Source organism: Chroicocephalus ridibundus, chromosome Z, assembly GCF_963924245.1.
Source record: "Chroicocephalus ridibundus chromosome Z, bChrRid1.1, whole genome shotgun sequence".
NCBI classification, from domain to species: domain Eukaryota; kingdom Metazoa; phylum Chordata; class Aves; order Charadriiformes; family Laridae; genus Chroicocephalus; species Chroicocephalus ridibundus.
Window position 1 is genome coordinate 29,928,564 of NC_086316.1, and position 24,356 is coordinate 29,952,919.

A 24,356-nucleotide genomic window follows, 5' to 3' on the forward strand; every position below is an offset into this window, starting at 1 on the left:
ATTCCTCTTCAGTTTTCATTTTAACTCATGCCAGAGCACATAAACCTACTGATGATTTCATGTCCTCTTCCTTTGCATCATGGAGGATGCTGTAAGCAGGGGATAAAAGGGCAGCGTTCAACACATTATACTCTGCAAACTGAAATTACAGTAAAAGCAAAGATGCCTTTACTGAACAATGACTAACAGAAGTCCCTGTATCATCCTTTGATACGAAGAAGTGCTCCCAATGAGAGACCTCAAGACCACAAGAGTCAGGTTCTGCTTGTTTTGTTTTCAGACAAAATGGCATTTAAGAACGTGCCAAATTTGTAACTTGACCATGTAAATTACAATAAACAGATGTTCATCAGCTATATTAAAAAATAAACCTTTAAAATAGATACAGTCCTCTAGGAAAAACATTTATTCAACTAATTTACAGAGCAAGACAATTAAGGCAAAATATATTACTTGGAAATAGACAGGCTTTCATTGGGTACAAACGCGAGCTGGCTTAACAGTATATCGTATATAAAAATGTCTTTTGAAAGCACCTAAGAAAAGTAAAGGCAGAGCAATACAAGCTGAAAAACTGTTTCTTTAAGGCAAACAAAGAGTATTTGTTTATTCTTTCTTTCTTTCTTAAAAAAAGTATTATTACCAAAATATTTTCTTCACAATTACTTCTGTATTTCTAAATGAAGATTTAAGATTGCGTGAGCATGGATACAGGGCATTTATAGCCAAGAAAAAAATCAGACACCACTGAAGACTTACATAGGAAACAGTGAGCTCATGACATCAAGAAGGCATTTAAGACTTAAAAATGTTTAGAAAACCCAGGAGAGCAAAGCAAGGGATACACATCTCACCATTTTCCGCATCAAAATGCTGACAACCATAACTTTGTAGAAGAAATTACATAATTCCATATAAAATATGAAGTTTGGAAGCACTGTAGTAAATTATGTTGTTGAAACTGCTGAGATAATTTCATGCATATGTGGTACCTGATCTAAAACCCACTGAAGCAACTTGGAATTTGTCTAGTGTTTTAATTGGATGTAAATGCCATTACTGTTACATAAAAACAAAAAAAGGTGCAGCATGGAAAACAAGATTTCAAAATTATTTAGCAGTTACTTCTACTAATGGGGCATGGATTTGTGCTCTTCTTCAGCTGCTCACTGTTACGTGTTGTAAAAACTACTCAGCATCACTCCTGAGAACTTATACAGACACCAAACCTATGAGGTGTTAAGTACCACCTAAGCACAGGAGCCAAGAAAACATCTAATACAGAAGGTAGTCTCTCTGGATTGAAATGCATATATAACAGATATATTACGCTACCAGCATGTTTATATTACTAATATAACAGAAATAACTGAACAATGAACCCCTTCTTTAAAAAAGTATACTAACTAAAGTATCTCAGCAAATTCCTAGTAAGGTGTCAAATAATAGCACATTCCACTTACAAACTGTAACGGTATTTGTCCCACTTATAAATATGTTTGTTCTGATTTCCTGTTTTGTGAATCATATTGGAAATCATATAGTAGTTAAAATTGTTCATTTCCACTATTGGAAAATACCTTCATTTCTTAAAAAGTAAAATACAGTTTACAGTTAGATTACAGATCTGTGCTGTATCCATTGAGAATTAAAATATGTAGCTTTCACTTGAATTCTTCAATCAGACCCAGTATTCCTTAGTGTCACAGATCAGCCTTCTTTCAAACCGTCCTGGGTGGTAAGTGTTGCTTGTACATTCCTGCTAGAGCCTTTGCTGCACTGTAGATCATCTGTCGACGGGACATGCCAGTGAATACCATGTGCCAATCAGTCCTGTTGACATTCAGTATACTCTTCTCAAGTACTTCGCCCACGGTCACCAACAGGCCTGACCATCTCAGACTGTAGTCCTGAGGAGTGAGACTTTTAGCCTGTGTAACATTTTGAGAAGTGGTCAGTGAATGAGTTTCAAATGAGTAAAATTTTCTTCTATCTTCACCATTACCAATTTTTGTAAGTAATCATTCTTACATCAACAGGGTTACATGGCAAATTAAAGGGTATCAGAATCCAAATTTCAGACTGCCCCATAATTTTCTTAGCTGATTATACTTTTTGGATTTGTATGTATCATGATCCAAATGACATCTGAACAGCATAAAACTAAAATACAATGCTTAAGAGAGTAAAGACATTATGCCGTTACCAGGAAGTAATTTTCCCTTTTAAACTAACCGACAGATGAAATAAATACTGATACATATTTACACAATGACTCTTACCCTCTAAAGGTTTTAAAAAAGGATAAGACGTCTCTGTGAAGCTGGCAAGTAGCCAAATACAAGAAGAAATGGAGGCACTGAGATATTTGCATCTGTATTATAATTATATTATTCTGTAATATAACACTGTAATTCCCTGAAGCTGGAAGCAGAAGGGAAACAGTGGGGCAAGTATCAGGACATTTATCTGGTCTATGCTCATCCTAGGCAACCACCTCTGGTCACTGTCGCCCCCAGTGAAGGGTAAAAGACTTTTAGCCTCAGTAAGACTGGTCTTAGTATTACTCATTTCTTCATAGCGTTGCAAATTAGGCCAAATTCTTCATACAGATTTTATTTTGACAAATATTCGAGTTAGTCTGTTTGCAATGTGTGTGCAGCAGATCAAAGTTCACTAGCGTGTTCCAGCCTTCCTTAAGCTACTGTCTTGTGACAGTAACGTATGAAAGTTTGTTAGAACGTGCAGTCTGCTCTAATATTGAAATAACTTGTTATTATTAAGAGGTACATAAAAGGCAGATTTCTTAAGCAAAGGAACAGGAATTTTCCTTATTAGTCAGAACACACTGGCAGTAAGAAGTAAATAACAGTGCATCTAGCTGCAAGTAGGGACCGAATATCTGATTGTGATACCTCCATTATGATCTACAATTACACATAACTTCATAAATTAATTATTTGGTATTTTTACTGCCAAAAATCAGTAAACCTCAAATAAAATAAATAGAAAAAACAACCTTGCACTAGTTTCCCATCATGGTTGCAATCTTTGGCTCAGCAAAAAACAAGATGACACCTAGTCTCTTAACAGAAAAAGGTTCTCAAAACAAACCCTCAAATCGACCTTTTTACATCCATAAATCAAGCAATATTAAGAGTTATGAACAGCCATGAGTCTCATACTATGTGCTCAGAAAACTCTATGCCATTGCTAGAGTATCTATTCTATACAGACAGTTTTACCACTATTTCCATTACACAGAACAATAAAACACAAAGCTAGCAAGAATTTCAAGCAATGTAATTGCTTTTAATCTTGCCTCTATTAAATCTTTTATACTGTGAATAACAAATAACATTGCCTGTTCAACACATCTTTCTTCTCTTAGTCTGAAAATAGAATTTTCCTATCATACTCTAGATTTTGCTTAAAGATATTGGAGTGGATTTATACAAATGTATGTTTCTTGCACACCCATGAGAGAAACCCATTCTGATTCTAGAAGAGACATAATGGGAACAAAGGTAACAACTGGTGCACGCACACAATCGAGAGCCCAATGAATCACCACCACCACCCCGTGCCTATTTTCACAGCATCATAGAATGGTTTGGGTTGGAAGGGACCTTTAAAGATCATCTAGTCAATGAAGCTGTATCTGCATAATTAATACTTTTCTTTTTCCCGTAGCTTCACGTCTTTCCCTACTCTTTTTGAAAAGCATTCTGGAAAACTACAGAGAGACAGAGCAGTATTTCTCCTTTTGCCACTCATCAGCTTTTCAAAGTTGTAAGAACTCTGAAAAATAAGAACTAAAACCAATCCCACACATGTTCACTCTACCACAAAAAACCAAAAACCAACCCCATTCAACAGTTACTATTTGTTTTTGCAAAACAACCCCCTGAGGATCAAAGCCCAAACAGTTTTATTTTGAAACTCCTAATGGAAACATTTATTTTAAAAGAATTTTAAGACCACAGTTAACTAATGCATGACTCACATCTGCTGTCAGGCAACATGCAGTGACTAGAGTCTGGAGTAATTCCCAGTGTGTGCCCAAAGAAATGTAAACAATCTCATGAAAAACTTCTATTGATGATATTTAAGAACTCCACAATACTGCATTATTTACAATGGGATGAAGCATGGTATTTCTAAGATTTTTTTCATGTCAGAATAGCAGTCAGAAGAGGAAATGAGTCTTTTAGGTGCGAGTCTATACATCCATGGTGGAATCAAGTTCAAGCACAGATCTGAAGAAGGGATATCCTTTATTTATTTATTAGGAATGAGTTTTCAGAATACTGATCAGTTCAGTATGCTGTCCGTTTGCTGGTAATTAACAACACAAATACTGAGGCTTTATGAAAAACTGAGTGGCAAGATCTCAAATTATAAACTTGTGCCTAAATGAAGTGTAAGCTACTTCACTGAATTGCTAACATGTACATGTGTGCACACACACTTCAATGTTACACAGTTTTATTGGTATTAGATGAAACTCCAATACATTTGTGATGTAAGGTAAGGAAAGAAAACTAAGCCTTTGAATGGATAAGAGTGTTTACTCCACTTCCTTGGTGCAGTTGCTTAGTGCATTACTTAAGCTGCAAAGCCCTCCTTCCGCACCTGAGGAAGAATGAGTATTCTTATTGTACCTTTGTAAAAATTCATGAGGGTTAATTTTGAGTCACTGAACCAGACTGATGACAATACTTCAAAGATTAATGTTATATTTCCGTTATGAGGGAGTACTTCTTTATGGTTAATTTATTGTTGTTTAATATTTCCTCTTGGTTAACTTCTTTTGGAATATTTCTTCTTTTTTAATAAAGTAAAACTAGGGCTTCCAAGTGCCATGTACTGCAGAATCAGACTCCTGATCAAGAATTGCTTTGCCACAAATGCATATATGTTTTTAGGTAATACAGAAACATGATTCAGAAACAGTTTTTATTCTCGTATCATAAATTAAAACATTCAAGTGGAGCAACTGATAGTAAAAACTGTCATCATAAATGAAATTAAAACCTAAGTCTTATGTCTCAACTGTTAATCCAACGTTGGTAGGAAAACTGAAAACTTACCTGCTGAACATATTGCAATGGCACTGGTGTTGCTTGGGTAAAAGCTTCCAGATGAATTCCATGAATTGGATCCTCAATAATCAAACATCCAATGTCAAACCACCTGCAATGACGTGCAAGTTACTTTACTTTTAAGTACTGAGTATCAATCAATTGAGAAACGACGTTAGCAGTTGAATTATGACCATTTTATAAACTCTATTACAAATGTAGTAATAAAGTAATGAGTTTCATCAGTGTTCTAGTATTTTCCAAGTAAAATTTGCAGATACCAATATATACATAAAAAATCATAATGTAGCACATGTGTATGTATGTAAAATACATAATATATATAAAAAATACAATAAGCATAAAAATACATTAAACTTACAGATCAAAGAAAGAAAGAAATCTGGTGGTATGGGCATGTGTGCAGATATGTTCTTTTGGCCATATTTATTATGCTAAAGTTTTCACTGAATCTTTGAAAGAACGTTTCTCATTACGATAACCTTCCCTAACAATTAAAAAAATAATCTATTCATCATTCATGTTCTATATTCACAAGACGTTTTGGTATGTATAATCCTATAACAATCATTTAAACGATTTATTCAGAGAAACACTTCTTCACCTTTCAGAAAAGATGGTGCTTGCTGTAGCAGACACAGTAAAGGCTACTGAAGCAGTACCCAAAACAGTTGCTTGCAGAAACATTAAATCATTTCTCACTATCAACAAACTAACAACAGTGACGTGATCCAAATAAAACCAAGGGCAATGTATCATCACTACCTCACTGTATTCAATTCCTGTAAGAGTTTTACAGTTCAGTTGCCACAGGAGAAACATACTTCAGGGAAAGCACAAATACAAAATACTGTTATAAAAAGAAACGCAAGACTCCAATTTTTAAAAAAGACTGGCTAGGCCACATGTTAAGAGTTTAGTGGAGCAAGACAGGAAGTACTACTTCACTCACATCATCTTTGTAGTGGGGAATAGTGCACTGGAATACTCTGTGATAGAGGACTACCTCACTTGCAACTATGTAAGACTGTTGAGAAAGCTTCATGGTTAAAGATAACTTGCTCCCAACTAATAAAGGGGTTAAGAGTCTAAGGGGTAAAATACACATAAAGACTTTTCAACCTTTTCTGCATATAGTATCCAACACATGTAATTGGGGAAGTAATGTCCTTCAGCTGTCTGACAGGCAACTGAGAAGTTCAGTTGTGAGCAGTGACTGATATGTTAAGTGTTAGGTGCAGAGCTCTTACTATTAATGGATGGTTCCTCAGAACCTCCTCTCCTTCAGACATGTGTAAAGTATGGTGAAAAATATCAGCAAAACACAGACTGCATCCCCCATATTAAAACTGTAACACCACAATGCTCACTTCAGAATAATTAATTGATAACTAGCACCATGACCTATCATTTCATTGCAGAAAAAAACAAGGGCCAAAAATAGTTCAAATGGGTTTTGTAACACCATGGAAGGAAGCTTTCAATGTTGCCTACTGAATAAAAATTAAAGCATGCATTAAGTTATTCTTTGTTTCTACTGTAACTAATGTCAAAGATCAAGACATTCTTGGGGCCTCTAACATGTGGACAGAAGAGTTAGCATTCCTTTCAATAACACTGCAGTCCTGGGTGAGCTCTTTCATGTCGAGTACTTAAAGCAACATATTCAGATTTAGGAATGAGTAAATTCAAAGGACAACAGCAGCAATTACTTTGAAACAGAGATGTCCTTGTCATACTTACTGCTTTGCAGAAATACAATAAAACATTTAAATCAGTAATAGATGGAAATAAATACTAAATAACAATTAAAACACTTCCTAATTCTAGCTAATTCACCTTGAAATGTACCTTGAAAAATGAGTACGAGCACAGTAAGTGTCAAAAAAATAAATCAAAGCCCATCACATGAACAGAAATGCAAACATTAGAAAAAAACTATTTAAGTTTGCATTAAAAAAACCACAACATTGTCCTTAATGTTTTGGAAATTAATTATAAAGCTACTTCAAGAAATGTCTGCCAAGAAGCATGTTACGAAATCAAGTTGTAATGTATTTGAAAACACCATTGTGATGTCTGTGCAGTGCCAATTAAAAGTATTAAGTACGTTTTCGGTGAAAGGAAAATGTATAATATATTATCTGATAAAATCATATTATTACAAATGCCAGAAGATCTCACAATACACTTTCTGAAACAAATAAAATTTCAGAGAAAGAGGAGAGTGAGCATACAAGAGTGAGCAAACTACAAGCTCCTTAATTTCATTGCTCCTTAATTTCATCAGTTCAGTATAACTTCATTGTGTTTTCATATTGTGAATCTTGAAAAACCTGACAAGGATTTTATATATTAAAGTCTCAAGATGTGTGGACAAAAAGCTGAACAACATCACCAAAATCAAGCCTGACAAAGCAATACTGAAGACAGACTCTCTCCCTTCTGCTCAGAGCAATACTCACAGCACCTCTTTATAGGTCCCTTTGGGTAAACAAACAATATTCTCTTTTTTTTTTTTCCCTCCCAGGAATGTGTTTAAAGTTCTTACTTGTCAGGAAGCAATTCCTCAATGAAGTTTTCTACTGATACAGCAGGCTGTTTTTCATGTATTACTCCTGTCCGACGCAAGCTGTCTATCCTTTCTTGGGCTCCCTAAATGGTAACATAAGCTGTTAGACAACATTCTCTTTGAATCACAGCATGTTACAATGCTTACAGATGAATGCAAAAAGAACTCTAGAACATACTTTTCAAGTTAAACAGAAAATATGAAAGATTTTGAAAAATTAGTCTTATTTCAACATTAGAAAAACAGAAAACAAAAATCATGAAAAGCCATAATGGAATCCCAAACATCAACAAAAACTGTGATAAAAGTAACTAAATATTTTTAGTTTATTTTTCCATTTAAAAGACCTAGATTAGCATGCAAAGAATTCCTAACCTGTAACTATGTGAAGTTTCACTATTAGTTAAAGCATCAGTATGTATTTCTGTTACAGACGCTGACACTTTTGCAGCTTAAGGTTTGTCAAGGTTTAGATCCTTTAAGAACTTTGGACAAACTGTGTAAGACCAAGGGAGAGAATGTTTTTGTTGTGGTAGCTATCCAACTAAAATGTAGGAATCATTCTCTACTAACTTGTTACCAGTCTGAAGTTGTAATAGTACTACTTCTCCACTGCAGTAGCTAAACACGTAAAGGAACATATACATATATACTTACCTCAATATAAAATTGTATCAGCTAATATATTGCTACGACGCCAGGCTTTACTCAGCTGTGAGCACTGCCACAGCAGTTAGGAGAAAATACTTCCTATTTTTAAGGAGTAAACGATTTGCCTACATTTAAGAAACACAATACTATATAGTCGTTTTTCAGAGTTTTTACTTATTGGTCATTGAGGTGGCTGCACCTAGATACACCTGATGAACACGTACATTTTAAAAATCTGGTTGAACAATCTTTGCTAACCCTTCCTCTGGGACAGCACAGCTGTTTGCAAGGCTGCACAGTGAATTCTTGCTTCTTAAATGTAACATAGATCTGTTCAGGAAGATCTCTGACAAATGTTGATCAAATTATCTTTGATCTATGGAATTAGTGGTGAAATAACTCAGTCTCAAAGAGTTTCTCTTAATTTCTAACATTACCAACATGGTGTGCTAATAATAAAATTAAGAAGAAATGCCTGACATACTTTGAAACTACAGTAATATCATAATGTATGCCACATGTGATGGCAGTCACTGACAGTGTAAGAAAACTGATATACATCTTCTTAATTTGCTGTGAATGTCTTTGCAAAAAAACTCCAAAACTATTTCAACAAGAAGCTTTAAACTGATCTAGTGGTCCAGATGACAATATGTCAAAATGACAATATGACAAAAAGGATGTTTACTTATCCCACAAATTGACCTTCCCTTTATGGAAAAATCATAGTCTTTCAACTCTCTCTTTGCATGGGAGGCAATACTGATACTGTTATGTATCAACTTACTTTTAAACCTGCAGCATAGCCCACAGGTTGGGGTGCGATGTTAGACTGTGCAGCCTCTCCAGTAACAACAGCCATTCCAAAGACTTCTTGAAAGGCATCTCTAATTGCTGCGACTTTTACCTCTTTATTAGAAGTAACCACTATGTCCAGTTCTCCCCCAGTTTCTGTAAAATACATAAACATATGCATATATTTTTCGTCACTCCCATTATAAGCTAGTTCAAATACATTCTATATCTTAAGAGTATGCTTCAGTTGGTTTTCTCTTTCTCATGCACTGTATAAAAGTTCTTTCATGAAGCAGAAGTAACTTAGGAAGTAAAAGTTAGATGAATAGTTAAGTGATTCATGGATGAAAGACAGAAAACAGAATCCGATGGTTGTCCAGCACCTGAAAAAAAGCATACCACTCATTAAGGATGACAATCCATGGATTTAGGAGAATAACTCAGACATCCATTTCTGAGGATGTTTCAGTGTTCTGGGAAGTAGTAAGGAATGTTGGTGTGACACACAAACTCTTCTTTATGCCAGGGACCAAGAACACAGATGCAGCTCATAAAATCTGGTGAACAGCTGTAAAATTACATAAGCTTTAAAAGAAAGGCTTGTATTACTTTCTAGTTGTCCTTGGACTGTGAATTTCAGTGTCATTTTATTACCTGTCTGCCTCCCTACACCTTTATCTCGTGTCTAGATATTAAATACCTATGAAACCAAAAAGGTCTAAGTATTTCTGAATGATTTCCATATGGGGGTATCGCCATGAAGAAGGATGAGTTTTCACTAAGCTTTTTTAGAATAAAACAAAACAGTTCATGAATTAAAAGAAATCTTAAACCACTACAAAAGATTGATGAGCTCAATTATACCTCACATCTGTCTTTATCACAGTTGGATCATTTTTATTGTCAAACTTAAATTATTCAAAAACATCTCATAAAACTTGTCCCTGCTGTGACAGCTTTCTTAAGAACAGCTTAAACCATTTTCAAACATGGAACATGACATCAGAGAAAGCTGCGTAAGTAAATTGCATCAGCAAGCATTAAGGACAAATTCATGAGCATGTCCACAGGCAGGCACTAAAAGTGGGGCACACCTCTCGTCACCCGTAGTTCAATGGCTATGGATGATGGAGGAGAAGGAGAAAGGACTACAGAAGTCACCAGATCTACTGTCGTTTACCATACTGCATCTCCTTTGGCTTCTATTGAAGACAGAATATTGAGCTAGATGAACCACTGGACTAGAGCATCTCTGCTATGAGGAAAGACTGACAGAGCTGGGAATGTTCAGCCTGGAGAAGAAAACGCTCAGGGGAATCTTATTGATGTATACAAATATCTGAAGGAAGGCTGCAAAGAGGATGGAGCCAGCTTCTTTCAGTGGTGCTCAGTGACAGGACCAGAGGCATCGGGTGCATACTGAAACATAGGAGGTTCCATATGAACATCTGGAAAAACTTTGTTACTGTGAGGGTGACTGAGAACTGGCACAGGTTGTCCAGAGAGCTGGTGGAGTCTCCATCCTTGGAGATACCCAAAAGCTGCCTTGACGCAGTCCTGGGCAACTGGCTCTAGGGGGCCCTGGTGAAGCAGACTATCTTAGAAAAGATAGCCTCCCTTCCAACCTACACAACTTCGTGGCTGTCATCCAGCAGGGCATTTCTTATGACAACAGTAGCAAACTAATGAAGGAACAGCCTTTTAACCTGTCATTTCCCAGGCCCACTGACTGTATAAAAATATGTTAAGCAGCATTTTAAAAGAAGTAAGAACAGAGACCAGTGGTTTTGCTTCTGAACACTAACACTCCACCTAATTACACATGGTGACAAATTTTGCAGTATTTATCCTGATGTAAGAAGAAATCCTCCATAGATAATGATAAGTCTGAAGCTTAAATTTTAAAGAAAAGAACAATTTATTATTTGACTTAGCACTTAGCAGACCTTAGTTACAAGAAACGTCTTCTTTTTATGAAGAATTGGTAGAGATATGCCAGAACAGTAGTAAAACGTTCTATTTGATTTTTAGATTATTTTTTAACTTTTTATTTATAAATTGCTTTACTGGATGGAATCGGGTGTACATATCAGTGAACTCTGGGCAATTGTTTTTTAAACACTAGGTAACAACAGGACTAAAAAAATTATTGAGTGTTGCTTTTCATTGATTCCTTCTTGATAGAAATCAAGTTAACATAAGCAAACAAGTGCTTAAAATTGACTGCAAAGTTTTGCTGAAGTTAGCCTTGTTTGAGTGCTTAGGGATAGAAAAACTGTTGAAAGAGTTTTTAAAGCAACTGAAAACTAGCCCATAACGTACCTAGTAAATTACTGCATAGTAACTTAAGAATGGTAACCGTGCCTCACGTTTGTGTATTGCAACAGTAGAATACAGATTATGTTCTTTTGTATTAAGGGTCATCACATATCAAAACCATATCTTTGTTCATCACAGATACTACAGAAGGCATAAAAAGAAACAATTTATGACAAGATCTGTCACACGCTATGGTAATATGGTAATATTAAAACCTAAAATATAAGAATTAGATATACCCTGGCAAATTCAGAGACAGAACTGTCACATTAAGTTAAGCTCTGACTCTTGAACATGAAATTTCATTGTACTTTGTGTGTTATAAATCAAAATGACTGTTCCACATGCAATTTAAGATTCCCTGTCATCTTTTGTTACAAAAGCATTATGCTTATGCTTATAAGGTGACCATTTCCTCTGCAGACAGAAATCTTCTATTCCAGGTGCTTGCCTCAGATAACATCTTCACAATGTGCCTATGAAAACAGTTCAACTCTTTTCAAGAAAGAGATTACAGAAATACTATTTGCTCACACGAAAAAAAATGTGTCAACCTTCTCATCCAGAAGCTTTGGAAATTTCAGGCTTTGGTGTAAGGAATCTGAAATTTGTTTGGAATTGCAGCAGTGGAGAGAGAGCAGAGAGAAGTGGGGCCATCTGTTGTTGAGCACATGGCTTTTGTTGATCCCAGAAAACATTTCTAGAATGAAGTAAATACTAAGTTTACAAATCTCTACGCTATTTCCACAACTGGCAACTATGAAAAAAAAGGTAATAAATTAATGGCCAAGATGTATACAGATGCTTTCCCTTGCAACATGACTTTAGAGAACTTTGAGATAACCACTGAATTTGTTTACTCTGAGTTTTAAAAGCAAAGCATTTTATTAGAATTATTTCCTCCTGTAGGTAATGTTGTTTTGTCCAGTGAATACTGCGTCAAAACCAGCCAAACCATCATTGGATACTGACAGATCCTATTTTAAAAAGGGACAGCCATGACTGCAATAGAAACCTTAAATACAGTTCTTGAAATTGTGCATAATCAACACTTTCTGTAGCTTTCCCTTGCATTCTGCTGCTCCTCTCAAATACCTTCTCAGTTGCTGGCCTGGCCTCCTCATTGGTTTCATATCCCACTATCTCCTCACTAGTCAGGTGCTGGCATATGTTCCCTTAAATGTAAGACATTTAACTACTACTCAATAATTAGGTCACCTTCCCCTTTTATTCCACATATTGTTCACTGGATTATTATAATAATGCAGCAACATGGTTAGCTGGATCACAGCATTGCTACAGCTGAAAAACAGCTCAGAAAAACAAAATGCAAAAACATTTTATTAGTTTCTTCTTAGCCTGATCTGTTTCCTGACCAGCTTCACCTACATGCAGACAAAGGGCAGTACCGGCACAACTAAGAAGAAGGATTGCTTATCAGACTGCTGGAAGAAAAAAGAAAAAACAAACCAAACAAAACAAAGAAAAAATGCCAAAACAAAACAAACAAAATAACCCCACCAAAAATGAAAACCAAACCACCATCATGGACATAGTATGTTTTTTGCTTCCTGATTTTAATGAAACAGAAATCTCGCATCAGTTATATGTGACACGTAATGTACTCTAGTAGAACAAAAAATGGTGAATGCCACAATGCTTCTCCTTCCTTTCAATTTTCAAGCTGTAATTGAAATGCTAGGCTTTTCCTTCTAGGCTTAATGCTCAGCAATACTTCAGACTTCATTAGATCATTTTAGAATTTCAATGTTCTTACTAACTGATTCATGAACTGCCTCAAGTTTGCTGAATTTCCTAGAAAAAGTATAAATATTATTAGGCTAGAAAAGTGGAACACCTGAACATCAGAAGAAAGCAACAAAAGCTATGTAAATAACTCTGCCCTATGCCTCTCTGAGTATGCCTATCTTTTGGCTTGTTTCAACTTTAATGTGGTAGCTTACACAGTAATATTTAAGCATGTGATCCAACAGAACACATACACTGTATTTTAAACTCAACTCCATAGGGCTTAAATAGAGACACAGTGGGAGAAAACAGTATGCAACTTAGGGATTATAGACAAGGTCTCTTAATTGTTTTTATTTCTTTATAACTTCCTATATATACCTTTATATAACTTTCACAATCTGAATTAAATTCACTATGCCACTATCTGAACTATAGTGGGATACAAAAGTCAAATGAACCTCAGGACAGACATAAAAAGTCACCCTGCAGGGGGAGAGTTTCACTGGACAATACACTTGAGAAATCAGTACAGTATTTTGAGTTTGAATTAACACACTGCATAGACAAACTTCAAGTGTAAAAGTAGTGTGCTATTATATTAACCTCTCTAACATGTACATGCATTGCTCAATGGTTTGTCACAAATACTTACTGATATATGGAACCATGCCAGGATCCAGTGTTGTGATCATGGTCTCCACTGAATGTTTCGTTTTATCAAGAACAGACTTCACCATGGGATTCTCAGCTACACCCTGAATTTAAGCAAACAGATTTCCATATTAGCTTGTGTTTTTTCCCAAGAAACTCAAAATGTTGCAGTTAAAAACAAACTACTGTGGCTTAGGCTGGACTGGCCACTAAACAAACGACAGATGCTCTCTTTTAACCTCTCTCCCTTTCCAGAAAAGGAGAGAGAGAGAATAAGGGAGAGAGTTATGGGGTTGAAAAGAAACTAAAACTACTTTAATGAAATATGAAACTAAAACTATTCACAATAAAAAGATAATAATAAGAAAATACTGAAATATATGCAATATATACAACTATATACAAAATCAATATCGAGCTTCCAGGATGACAACCACGTCACCAGCAGGCACTGAGAAAATCACAGACTGGACTCAGCGATGGACGGGAATTGGATTCAGCAACTGGATTCAGGAAGGCACAGATTGGGATCAGAGGCAGATGAACAGAATCCTCCTTGGACACCGGCCGTGGAAGAAAGAGAGCCGACCCCTTTGATTTCTCAGCTTTTATTCTGAGCATAGGGCAGATGGGATGGAATACCCTGTTGGTCAGCTTTGGGTCACCTGTCCTGTCCCATCCTCCCTGCAGGTGTGACCCTTCTACGCTCTTCTGCTTCTGACCCTCCAACTTGGTTCATACCAAAGTTAGCTGACCTTGGTTGTTATAGCAGTAAGTATAAGCAAGAGCCTCTCTGCATACCATTCCTTGGTATTCACTATAAACATCAGATGTTATCTGCTAGGAGCAGACACTCTCTGAAAAATATGACGTTAATTTCAGGGAGTGATGTTAGTTAGAATAGACTTAAATGAAAAGTAAAATTACTGAAAAGAAAACTGGTGTTTTGTTCTATCTCAAACCAGGACACAAACAAACCAAAACCTTTGTGTTTTTCCTACCACATTTACCCTTGGTAACACCTGTGGTATCTCAGTCGTCAGCACAAACGCTACAGGACGTGACTATCAGTGCATGACATTTCAATTGCAACATAAAGTTCAAATATCATCTCTACCACCCTCTTCTGCATTAATGCAGAAACAGACCCATCAGTGATGGTGGGAAACACACTTGATTTAGTCCTATTCTGGGAAGGGAAGCCTTGAGCATTTAGCAAAGCTGTCGGTTCCCAAAGCTAATTATAGGTATCACCAGATTAGGCAGCTAGATTTGAACTGTGATAACTCAAGCTGAAGAGATCTTAAAGACAATAGGATCTATTTTTGAATGGCCCATTACTGACAAATATTTCTAGAGCAATTGAGCTGAAAGTCTTTGATTTATAAATAGATTCTAAACATTGCTGGAAAAATGTTCTACATTCTCCAGCCAAATCATAGGTGCAGCTGCTGACGACCTAAAAGATCACTAAATATAAACACAAACACTGTCCTGTCCTGTCTCTGGCAAAGTCTAATGAACGTCTGTATCTCATCAAAATTTTATTTAAATTAGAGGTAAGATCACATGGCAAAAGAAGAGAGATACCAATGCTGAATCATTGAAAGATAAAGCACTGGAATCTATTTTACAGAAGCCTTTTATAAAATTTCTTTAGTAAATAGACTAATATTAAAACTGCATATGCTGGTATTTGTTTCAGTAAATGACAAGAATTACACAGGACAGCACTGTGCACATATGTTTTTCCACAAAGTGCTTGCTTAGTACACCTACACAGTATCTCAGACAACTGCAGAATCAGAGTAGTTTTAACTATCTCAGAATAACTTTTGCTTAGCAAAGCTTCTTTCCCATAAATCATAGAATGGTTTGGAAGGAATCTTACAGATCGCCTAGTTCCAACCCCCCTACCATGGGCAGGGATACCTTCCACAAGATCAGGTTGCTCAAAGCCCCATCCAACCTTTGAATGCTTTCTATTTCTTTGTAGCAAGCTTAACAAAGGAAAAACCCCACAAAATTCTACAACTACTGAGATATTGCATAGCTACTAGTAACGATTATCTTATCCCATGCCTCATGCTGAAATAGTTCACTATCAGGTTCAGGTACTCTTCTCACCACTGTGCAGAACACTAAGCCTGACTGTAGAATTTCATTAAGAAATTTAAACAATTACTCTAGCACAATTAAGTTTTTTCAAGCCAAAGCCCACTGTAGACACTTCTTTCTCATGAATATAACACAAGATTTTTCTGAATGGTAGCGTTCAGTGAGTAATACACATACCCTTGGGACTACTCATGTACCCACAGGATGGCATAAAGAACAGGGAAGTTTATATTCCTCCTCCTTCAGCTCTCTCACTATTTCAAGTTTGTCTGTTTTAACATGTGAATGTTATGAGATGCTCAGAAACATGTTAAGTAGGAATTTCCAATTCTAGCATTTTTCCAGTAATACAAAGCCAAGCACTACTTCTCCAATCAGCAGCCTGGCTGCTTAACTAATATGAAGTCATTATACATCTCCTGCAGGCAATCAGGTTCCTGAGCAGCAAGAAGTATATAGTGGAGAACATACACTCTGGCTTCTACCAGTGGAAGATGCCTTTACGTTCATCAGCCTAGCACAAGCAGGGATAAATAATCCACGGTTTTATACCAATGCAAAACATGAAGTTACTATAACTCTGTGAACCATAATGCCATTAAGTTTGGAACTTCTACCAAGTCAATTCTAAGTAAACATAAATCCAAATTGCTCAAATGGAGAATCTTTCACGTCAGCAGAGTGTAAATACAAATCTTTTGAAAATTCATGTTCTGGCTGTCTTCATTGCTCAAATAGTCAAATATGCAAGCTGTTATGTGCAATGACTACAACTGACTGACCGATCTTGGAATTGCTATGAGACTGTGCAGCTGTCTTTGACAGATCAAATGAAGTGAAACAGTCTTATTTGATTCTAGACCATTAATTGTCACTTTCAGATTGTCACAGTCTTGGATACTATCTAGCTGGAAGGAAAAGTGGAAGAAAGGTGCATGATTTCTTAAGAACACCAGAAGAAAAAGGGTAGTTCAAACCGCTTCAAGAACAGAAATAAAGACAACTGCTGCAACCACTGTGTAAGCCCTTCAACAGGGAATCCAGGATGCATTTCTGTAATAATTACCAGGTAGTCTCCCAGATTCTGGCTGATCTTTAAAAAAAAACAGAGTCTGATGTGTGTTTACACACATCAAGAGCTTGATGGCTTCAGTGTAATTAATGATTTGTCATTCTTCCATCTAGGATATTCTCAAAAAGAGGTCCCTGAACACACAGAGCACATGGAACGCTTAATACTTCAATGACAATCTGGATTTTATTACTGAAGTCAAGGATACAGACCTTCTCCATAAATAGAAACAGGACATGTTTTGGATGCTACTGGTATAAAGGCAACAGTAATGTGGATGAGATTGGCCTTTCAACTAATTTGCAATTGCAAGCTCTGGTACTTTAAAAACGGCTACAGAATCATGTTCCCAAAAAAACCCATAATATTCTCTTCTGGAACATTATCATCTATTGCAAATATTAAGAGAACTATGATGACCAAAAGAAAGACATTATTACTTAAAGGAAGAAAGATTATGTTTTATGATCATGAGAAGACACGTCTCCTTGAAAAGGGCAGCATGGCAACTCCACTCTCACTGTACTGATTGATGGAGGATTAATCTTGCTCTTTAAGACCGTATCACTGTCAAGATGTGTATTCCTGGAGTAAGGGAGGGCTCAGTTTGCTATTTAACACACAACTTCATCTCCCAGCTTTTTATGTTCAAAAGGGCTTGAAAGTCCCTCCACAACTCTGCAATCCCACTGAGACATCTATCTTCCTGATTCTTCCTTCACGTTTTGTATGAATCAGTACAGAAAACAGAGTTGCTCTTGAAGATGATTCAGCATTCATGCACAGTCCTTAGATCTCTTTGCCACAATCTTCATGATTCTACTTACACGTAGCATTTGCCACAGCTCTGAAAAGGTTATAGGCTAATGAAACTCTACTTGATGTTGCTGCTTATTTTCTCTGTATGATTAGATCACACCACAAGGAGTATCTGTTTTGCACTTTATACACTCCATGCCTTCTAGCAGAATAGAAAAATCCTACAAAATACTTTAGACCCTTCTTAGGCAAACTGTTCTATGAAAATAATAGGAATATCTATTTGTCTCTCCTTGAAGAGACATTTTTGTTATAGAACAGGCAGGACTGTTCTATGATTTCCCATGGAAATGAAACTCAGTTCAGTAGGAAATGATAAAGAAACGGGATATGCAAACAATTCTGGTGAGGTAAAACAGACTAACATTTTCTGCATCCAGTTGCTGTGAAGTAAAAATTAACTTTCAGGTCTTAAAGAGGTTCTAAAGGTTCACCCAATTTAAGAACACGTGATGGAACCTGTTAGGTAAGCACATCTTCCTCTCACAAGCACTAAAATTAATTTGGAACACCTGCATTTGTGTAATCCTCCCTCTTCTATACAGAGGAAGAGCAAAAGCATAGTTTCAGCAAACATCAGTACTAAAACCAGCCATCTTACACATGAGACTGGAGAAAAGATAGGATTTATAGCAACGTGCATTTAAAAAATCAGATACGTGTTGGTATAGCCAGTAAAAAACGTAGTTCCTCGTGAAGGGTAACAGACAAAACCCCATACCTTTATAAACCCCCACAGTCCTCCAGCAGGTGCTCCACCTTGGGCAGTAGATACTCTAGGGTCTTCACGCTCCTCAGGAAAAGTGATTGCAGAACCAGTTCCAGGAGCCAAAGGTGATGAGAAAGTTGCTTGTTGAGTAATAGGATCTGCCAAAACACCTAGTAAGTGGGACAATAAAACACAAGTGTTCATTTATTTTACTGTATTTAATTTGTTATAGTGTAGCAAAATGCAATTGTTTAACAGGAAAATGAGCAGGAAGAGTAGAATAATACTGGCCTGATTCACTTAATTTCCTAAAGTGGAAGGCCCCAGAACAATTCTACTTGTTAAAGGTTTGCAGATATAACTACTGTAAAGGAGTTCAACAATATCTGCTAATAGAACCAAGACTGCCTGTACATTATGTATAAAATTAAACAATGATTGTTTCTTAGCAGGTTACTTTAACAGTGGTGCTTTTATTGTATTCAGATTTTAATAATAAGCCCTCAGTAGAGGAGAAAGAGGAATGGGTGTTGCTCTCTGAACAAAGAGATAGGAATATTCTCATACATAATAAAAGAGAGAGAAGTAGGAAATTTTGTAACCCTGAGTGCTGGAAATTAATAGCAATAGAAAAAGGAGGAAGCAAGTGAATAGCTTTACATATTTACAGGAAAATAAAAGAAACTCAAACAGTAGAAAATTTAAGCATGAACCTTTGTCCCATTACTCAAGCCTATTTTAACAGATTTTCCGACACTAGCCTTTATCAAGAGTTATTTTTATTTTACACTGCACAATTGATAGGTCTTTTTAGACAATTCTCCTAATACAGACTACTTAAAAGAGATATCACCAATAATAGTAAAAGCCTGGCCCAACTGCAGTTGAATAGCCAAGTTTCCATTCCACTATCAGAAAATGCCATCAGTTTAGCAACTACAGCAACTGCTTGCATGGAAGGTATGTATTTTTAGCTGTCCCAATGCAATTTAGTGGCTGGAAACAAGAAAATAGAAGCTGGTGTCACGTGATGGACAGCTTGTTATAGACTGCTTTTCAGAACAAAAAACTGAAAATTATGAGATTACAGCCTGAAGTATCATATCATTCTGTGGAAATATAATGGCTGAAGGTGACCCTCTGATCTAAACAAAAGGTATGTATATACGTTCAGCTGGGCTTTCCTGTCCAAGTCAACAAAAAATAAAGCTCTCAAAGATTTTTCTGTGAGCCTGATTGCTACAGAACTATATACTAAAGAGGCTACTCTTCTTATGAGTGCAGCTACATTAATTAAGCGTAACCGGAAGAGTAAAGAAGCTGAACCTGCAGGACTCTAGCAGAGTGGTGTAAAAAGCCACCCAGGAGATCCTTCATCCTCTCTCACAAAGACAAAAACGCATAAACAAAAAGTTACCTGTGACTGGAGGTGCAGAAAATGATGGCATCAGTGGGCTCTGTGGTGCTCGACCAGCATGACCTCTGGTAATGTCATAGGTTGAAGACATGGAAAATCCCGAAATCGGGGGACCAGTGGGAGGTGCAGGAAGACCAGGGCCACCAGTAGAGCTTAATGGAGGAGATGCAGAGAACTGTGACATGGAGGTACTAAAAGCTGAAGGGGCAACAGGAGGTGGGGCAGAAGTTAAAGGTGGTGCAATAGTAGAAACTGTTGCAGAAGGCACAAGTGGAAGCGAAGCTGAAGTCATCATAGGAGGAGGAAGAGGAGAGACTCCAGCTGGCAAGGGTGGTGAGTATGCAGCAGCAGATGACATGCTTGGTGTCGCAAGGGGACTGGACAAAGCTAGGAAAAAAGATAAAACATGAATTTTAGAAATGCTGACCCTTGATCCCCAAGATTCAGTTATAGAATTGTTCAGGTATTTTATGTTCAGTTTTGACCCAGTCTGCCTTTCTCCCTTCAAAATGAATTTTAGTTCTGCTTGAGTTTGCATACAACATCAATTGTGCTCAATTTTTGGTTATTCCATCTTGTAAGCCACATCTCTTCTTCTTGCATGACGCTATTTGTCATAAGCTTAAAAAGATGAGTCAACATTTGACTACTGAATTTATAGCAGCTGAAGTATGCCTCAGAAATTTCTAGCTAGTACAGTTCTTTCTGAGTGACTGCTAAACCAACAGGCATAATGATGATACCGGAAGTGCCTACATTTAAGAATAAAATGTACATTCATAATATCTGGCAGGGTGAGAGTTACTTCTACGAGACGGGCTGAGCACCAGGCAGCCCTCTTCCCTGGCACCCAGCCTCCTAATTAATCCCTCTGCTTTTTGTGTTTCAATCTGGCCCTCAGATGATCTTGAATAAACCAATTTTGCTTTGTAAACAAAGTTTTACCAGAAAATTAATTCAGAAAACCAGAAACGACCATTTTTGATAGCAGTAAGCTGCTGGATCAGCTTCTCATTGGCTCATTGGACAAAGCATCTCACTGGCCTCAGCCTAAACATCAATGACAGTCAAGTGATATGCCAAGCTGCACTAATGCAGTGGTCTCCAAACTTTATCACACACACCTATCAGTAAAAAATTTCTGAACGTGCACCCTCCCAACATATGTAAATTTATTTATTTAAGAATTATTTATATGTACCACTGTATATTATAAAAAACACACAATAGAAATTTTAAAAGTATGACAAAGATGAATAAAAAAAGTAACAAATAATTCACTAACAGTACAAAAACTTTTATCCTCACACTGAAAGTGGTTTTATTAATATATTATTAATACAATGATATAATACGTTAATCATTGTTAACATACAATATAATACAATTATTAATTATTTTAGTGTGAGCAATGTGATTGAAGAAGTCTCATATTCTTTTAAATCTTGGTTTAGCACCTCGTGATACAGCAATTTGAAGGTCTGGTTCTATGTTCAGATTATTTCGATACTTGCCTTTACTGGCTGTCATAGGTGGAAAAGACACCTTGCAAAGATACATAGATCCAAACGGAAAGAGTGCATTGCTGGCTTTGATTACTAAACCATGGCATTCGTTTTCCACTCCCACCCACCGATTATGCAAAGGTTTTTCTTGAAATTCAGCTAGCAAATTTCCTTCTTCCCTGATGTCAATCAGTTGTTCTTGCAAACTAACCAGAAGGTTTTGCACTTTGGCATTTTTAGCAAATGGGTTCAAAACCCACTGAAACTCTTCGGTTGGAAGATTTTTTTTACACAGGTTAGGAAATTTTCTTTACAAGTTTATGTGTACGATGAGAGCTTTTATAGATGACACTTGCATTATTTTTGGCAACAGAAATGCATAACAAATTCCAAATATCAATTTTCAAAATGGTCTCTCAAAAGCATAACTTTCTTACAAAAAGTAGTTACTATATCACTCCTTGTTAAAACATCACCTTTACCTTCAAGGGACAAATTATGAGTGCTTTTTTTTTTTTTTTAAATACGTACTAGGTAGCACATTTCTGGCAGCCACTTGTCATCACAAAAACATCAGCAAATTTGGGAGACTTCTCTTTTTGTAAAAGAAAAATGTTAATGTCACCTTTAAGTTCAACAACTCCCTTTAATACCTTGCCACACGACAACCAGCAAACCACTGTGTGATACAAAAAGATTTCATGGTCGCTCGCTATGTCATTATAAAGTATTGTTAAAAAAAATTACTATTTAAAGATAATTTTTATACAATTTACCATCATTAAACAATTTTATAAAATTGATGATATCCTGTAGCACTTTCTGCACTTCTGACTCCAGTTTCTTTGCTGCAAGAGCTTGCCTATGAATGAGGCACTGAATAAAATTTCATGTGGGGTAATATCTCTGTAACCTTATTCCAGAATCCATCTTCATCCTAATCAAAGCAACTGCTCCATCAGTGGGTAAACTTACACAAATTTAGTAAAAACACTGCTTTTATTAAAGAAGTCATTTACTGTTGAGGATACATCTTCTCCAGCACAACCCTCCTTTAGCATTTGACAATGCAGTCGTTCTTTTGTATATTTTATTATTGAAACAGAATCTAGCAGAAAACGTAAGCTGAGACATGTCAGGAACATCTGTACTTTCAATCAACTGTATAGCAACCCTCCCATGCTGTGTAATTTTTTTCTTCAAATGTTGAGCAATGTTTTCTATGCGTCTTCCAACAATATTTGCTGATGCAGACATTTAGTTTGCCACCATATTGTTTTCCATGTATTATTTCAGACATTTTTACCATGTCAGGAAGAACAAGTGTTTCCCCAAAGTACATAGCTTTTGTCTTCGCTATTAGCTAAGAAATCTCCAAAGAGGCTTCCAAAGATTTATCATTAAGTCTACTGAATTTTTTTAAGTACTGGACTGAGTATTGCATGACTTGAAACATTACACCCAAAAAATTGTAGAGGTTTGTTTTCATGTTCTGCTTAGTTTTGCTAATCATAACAGCTTCATGCTATCCTTAGCTAAGGCACAATATACACGTAGGGCAAGGTTCATCATTAACAAAACTGGATGTAAATTTAGATTTCAAACGGTCCTCTTGAAAATTTTGGATTGTTTTTGGCCAACTTTTTGTCAGATCCAATTAGATTGTTAGCCAGATTATGAGGTAAAAACAGTGGCAAAGAGCTTTACCACTATCCCCTACAAGACTGTAAGTTTGTTTTAAGTCTCTTCTATGCTGCCCATCTAACTGTGCACTGTAGTGGAAGGCATCACTTCCCTGGCCTCACATCCTTAAAAAACACAAGTGCATCCATGTGACTTCATAAAAAAGTTTCAAGAATAAAAAAATGTTTAAAATAGTCTGTGTGTCAGATGCATGTCAGATAAGAAGCACATTTCCATGATTAAGAAACAATTTAAATTCTTCCAGTTAGTCTGGAGAAGAGCACTGTAATTATGCTGATTGCAACGTTTTTGGGTGAATTGCTGTGCTTCAAAAGACATGAATAAACGTGAGCAAGTTGCCGAGGAAGTTTCTGTACCTAATGAGACAGGTGTAGCAGCGGCAGCAGCAGCCCCTGCTGTGCTTGGCGGGGGCGTGCCAGGTGGAGTTGTCTCTATTCCACTCTCTTCCATCATGTTCCTTCAGCTACAAAAAGCTGTAAGGAAAAAAAAGAAAGCTTATCTTGAGAAACAAGAGAAAAGATTTTAAATTAGAATGTAAAAGCCACAACACAGTGATTTACATTCCTGAACAGAGTAGGTAATTCAAACGCCAACTCTAGAAAAAAAGAAAAAAATTGACTGATCTGAAGTGCACAATTATCCAGTATGTCTAATTTCTCCTGTACCTTCCCTTTATTTATTTATCACTGTGATAATACCTCAAGATCCAAGCATTTTTCTGGAAACCTTACGGTGGATGCCCAGTTACTGCTTCCAATATATACTGGTGGTGCTTAGATGGGTAATCATAGAGAAGTAATTACACATCACAAAACCCATATCCCATTGCAAGAAAAGCTTAACTACGGGGTAGTATTTTGATGCATTATTGAGCTGTAGTAACTCAAACAAGGACCTGACATCAGAGGGGATGCAGAACAGGATGCAAGACGCAGCAAGAGGTGAGACAGAGGAACTATGTCTGCCCTTTCTGGCAGCAAAGAACCATGACTACCCAAGAAGCTGTAACCTCTCGGGGCTTAAGTGCCGCCGTAGATGCTCTGGAGCATCACACCTGAGGGCAAGCACCTTGCTGAACACCACAAACAGTGAGTGGCATAGCTGGCAACAGCCCAGAAGTCCTGACTTTGTGACCTAAGCTCTAATCATGATCTTGTCTACCTTAAA

General features: G+C 36.6%; 1 protein-coding gene across 5 annotated transcripts in view; it reads right to left on the reverse strand.

The window, feature by feature from the left end:
- Window positions 1-391: 391 nt before the first annotated feature.
- The window catches only part of PRRC1 (proline rich coiled-coil 1), a 29,484-nt gene continuing 5,519 nt past the window's right edge, over window positions 392-24,356 (reverse strand). For all 5 annotated transcript variants that reach the window (XM_063320740.1, XM_063320741.1, XM_063320744.1 and 2 more), the window contains 8 exons: window positions 23,546-23,662; window positions 19,981-20,367; window positions 18,576-18,733; window positions 13,847-13,949; window positions 9,116-9,279; window positions 7,657-7,760; window positions 5,094-5,196; window positions 392-1,931 (listed from right to left, as the gene is read on the reverse strand). In XM_063320740.1, coding sequence (XP_063176810.1) covers window positions 1,722-1,931; window positions 5,094-5,196; window positions 7,657-7,760; window positions 9,116-9,279; window positions 13,847-13,949; window positions 18,576-18,733; window positions 19,981-20,367; window positions 23,546-23,642 — 1,326 coding nt within the window. In that variant the 5' untranslated portion in view covers window positions 23,643-23,662 and the 3' untranslated portion in view covers window positions 392-1,721. The remainder of the gene's footprint in view (window positions 1,932-5,093; window positions 5,197-7,656; window positions 7,761-9,115; window positions 9,280-13,846; window positions 13,950-18,575; window positions 18,734-19,980; window positions 20,368-23,545; window positions 23,663-24,356) is intronic.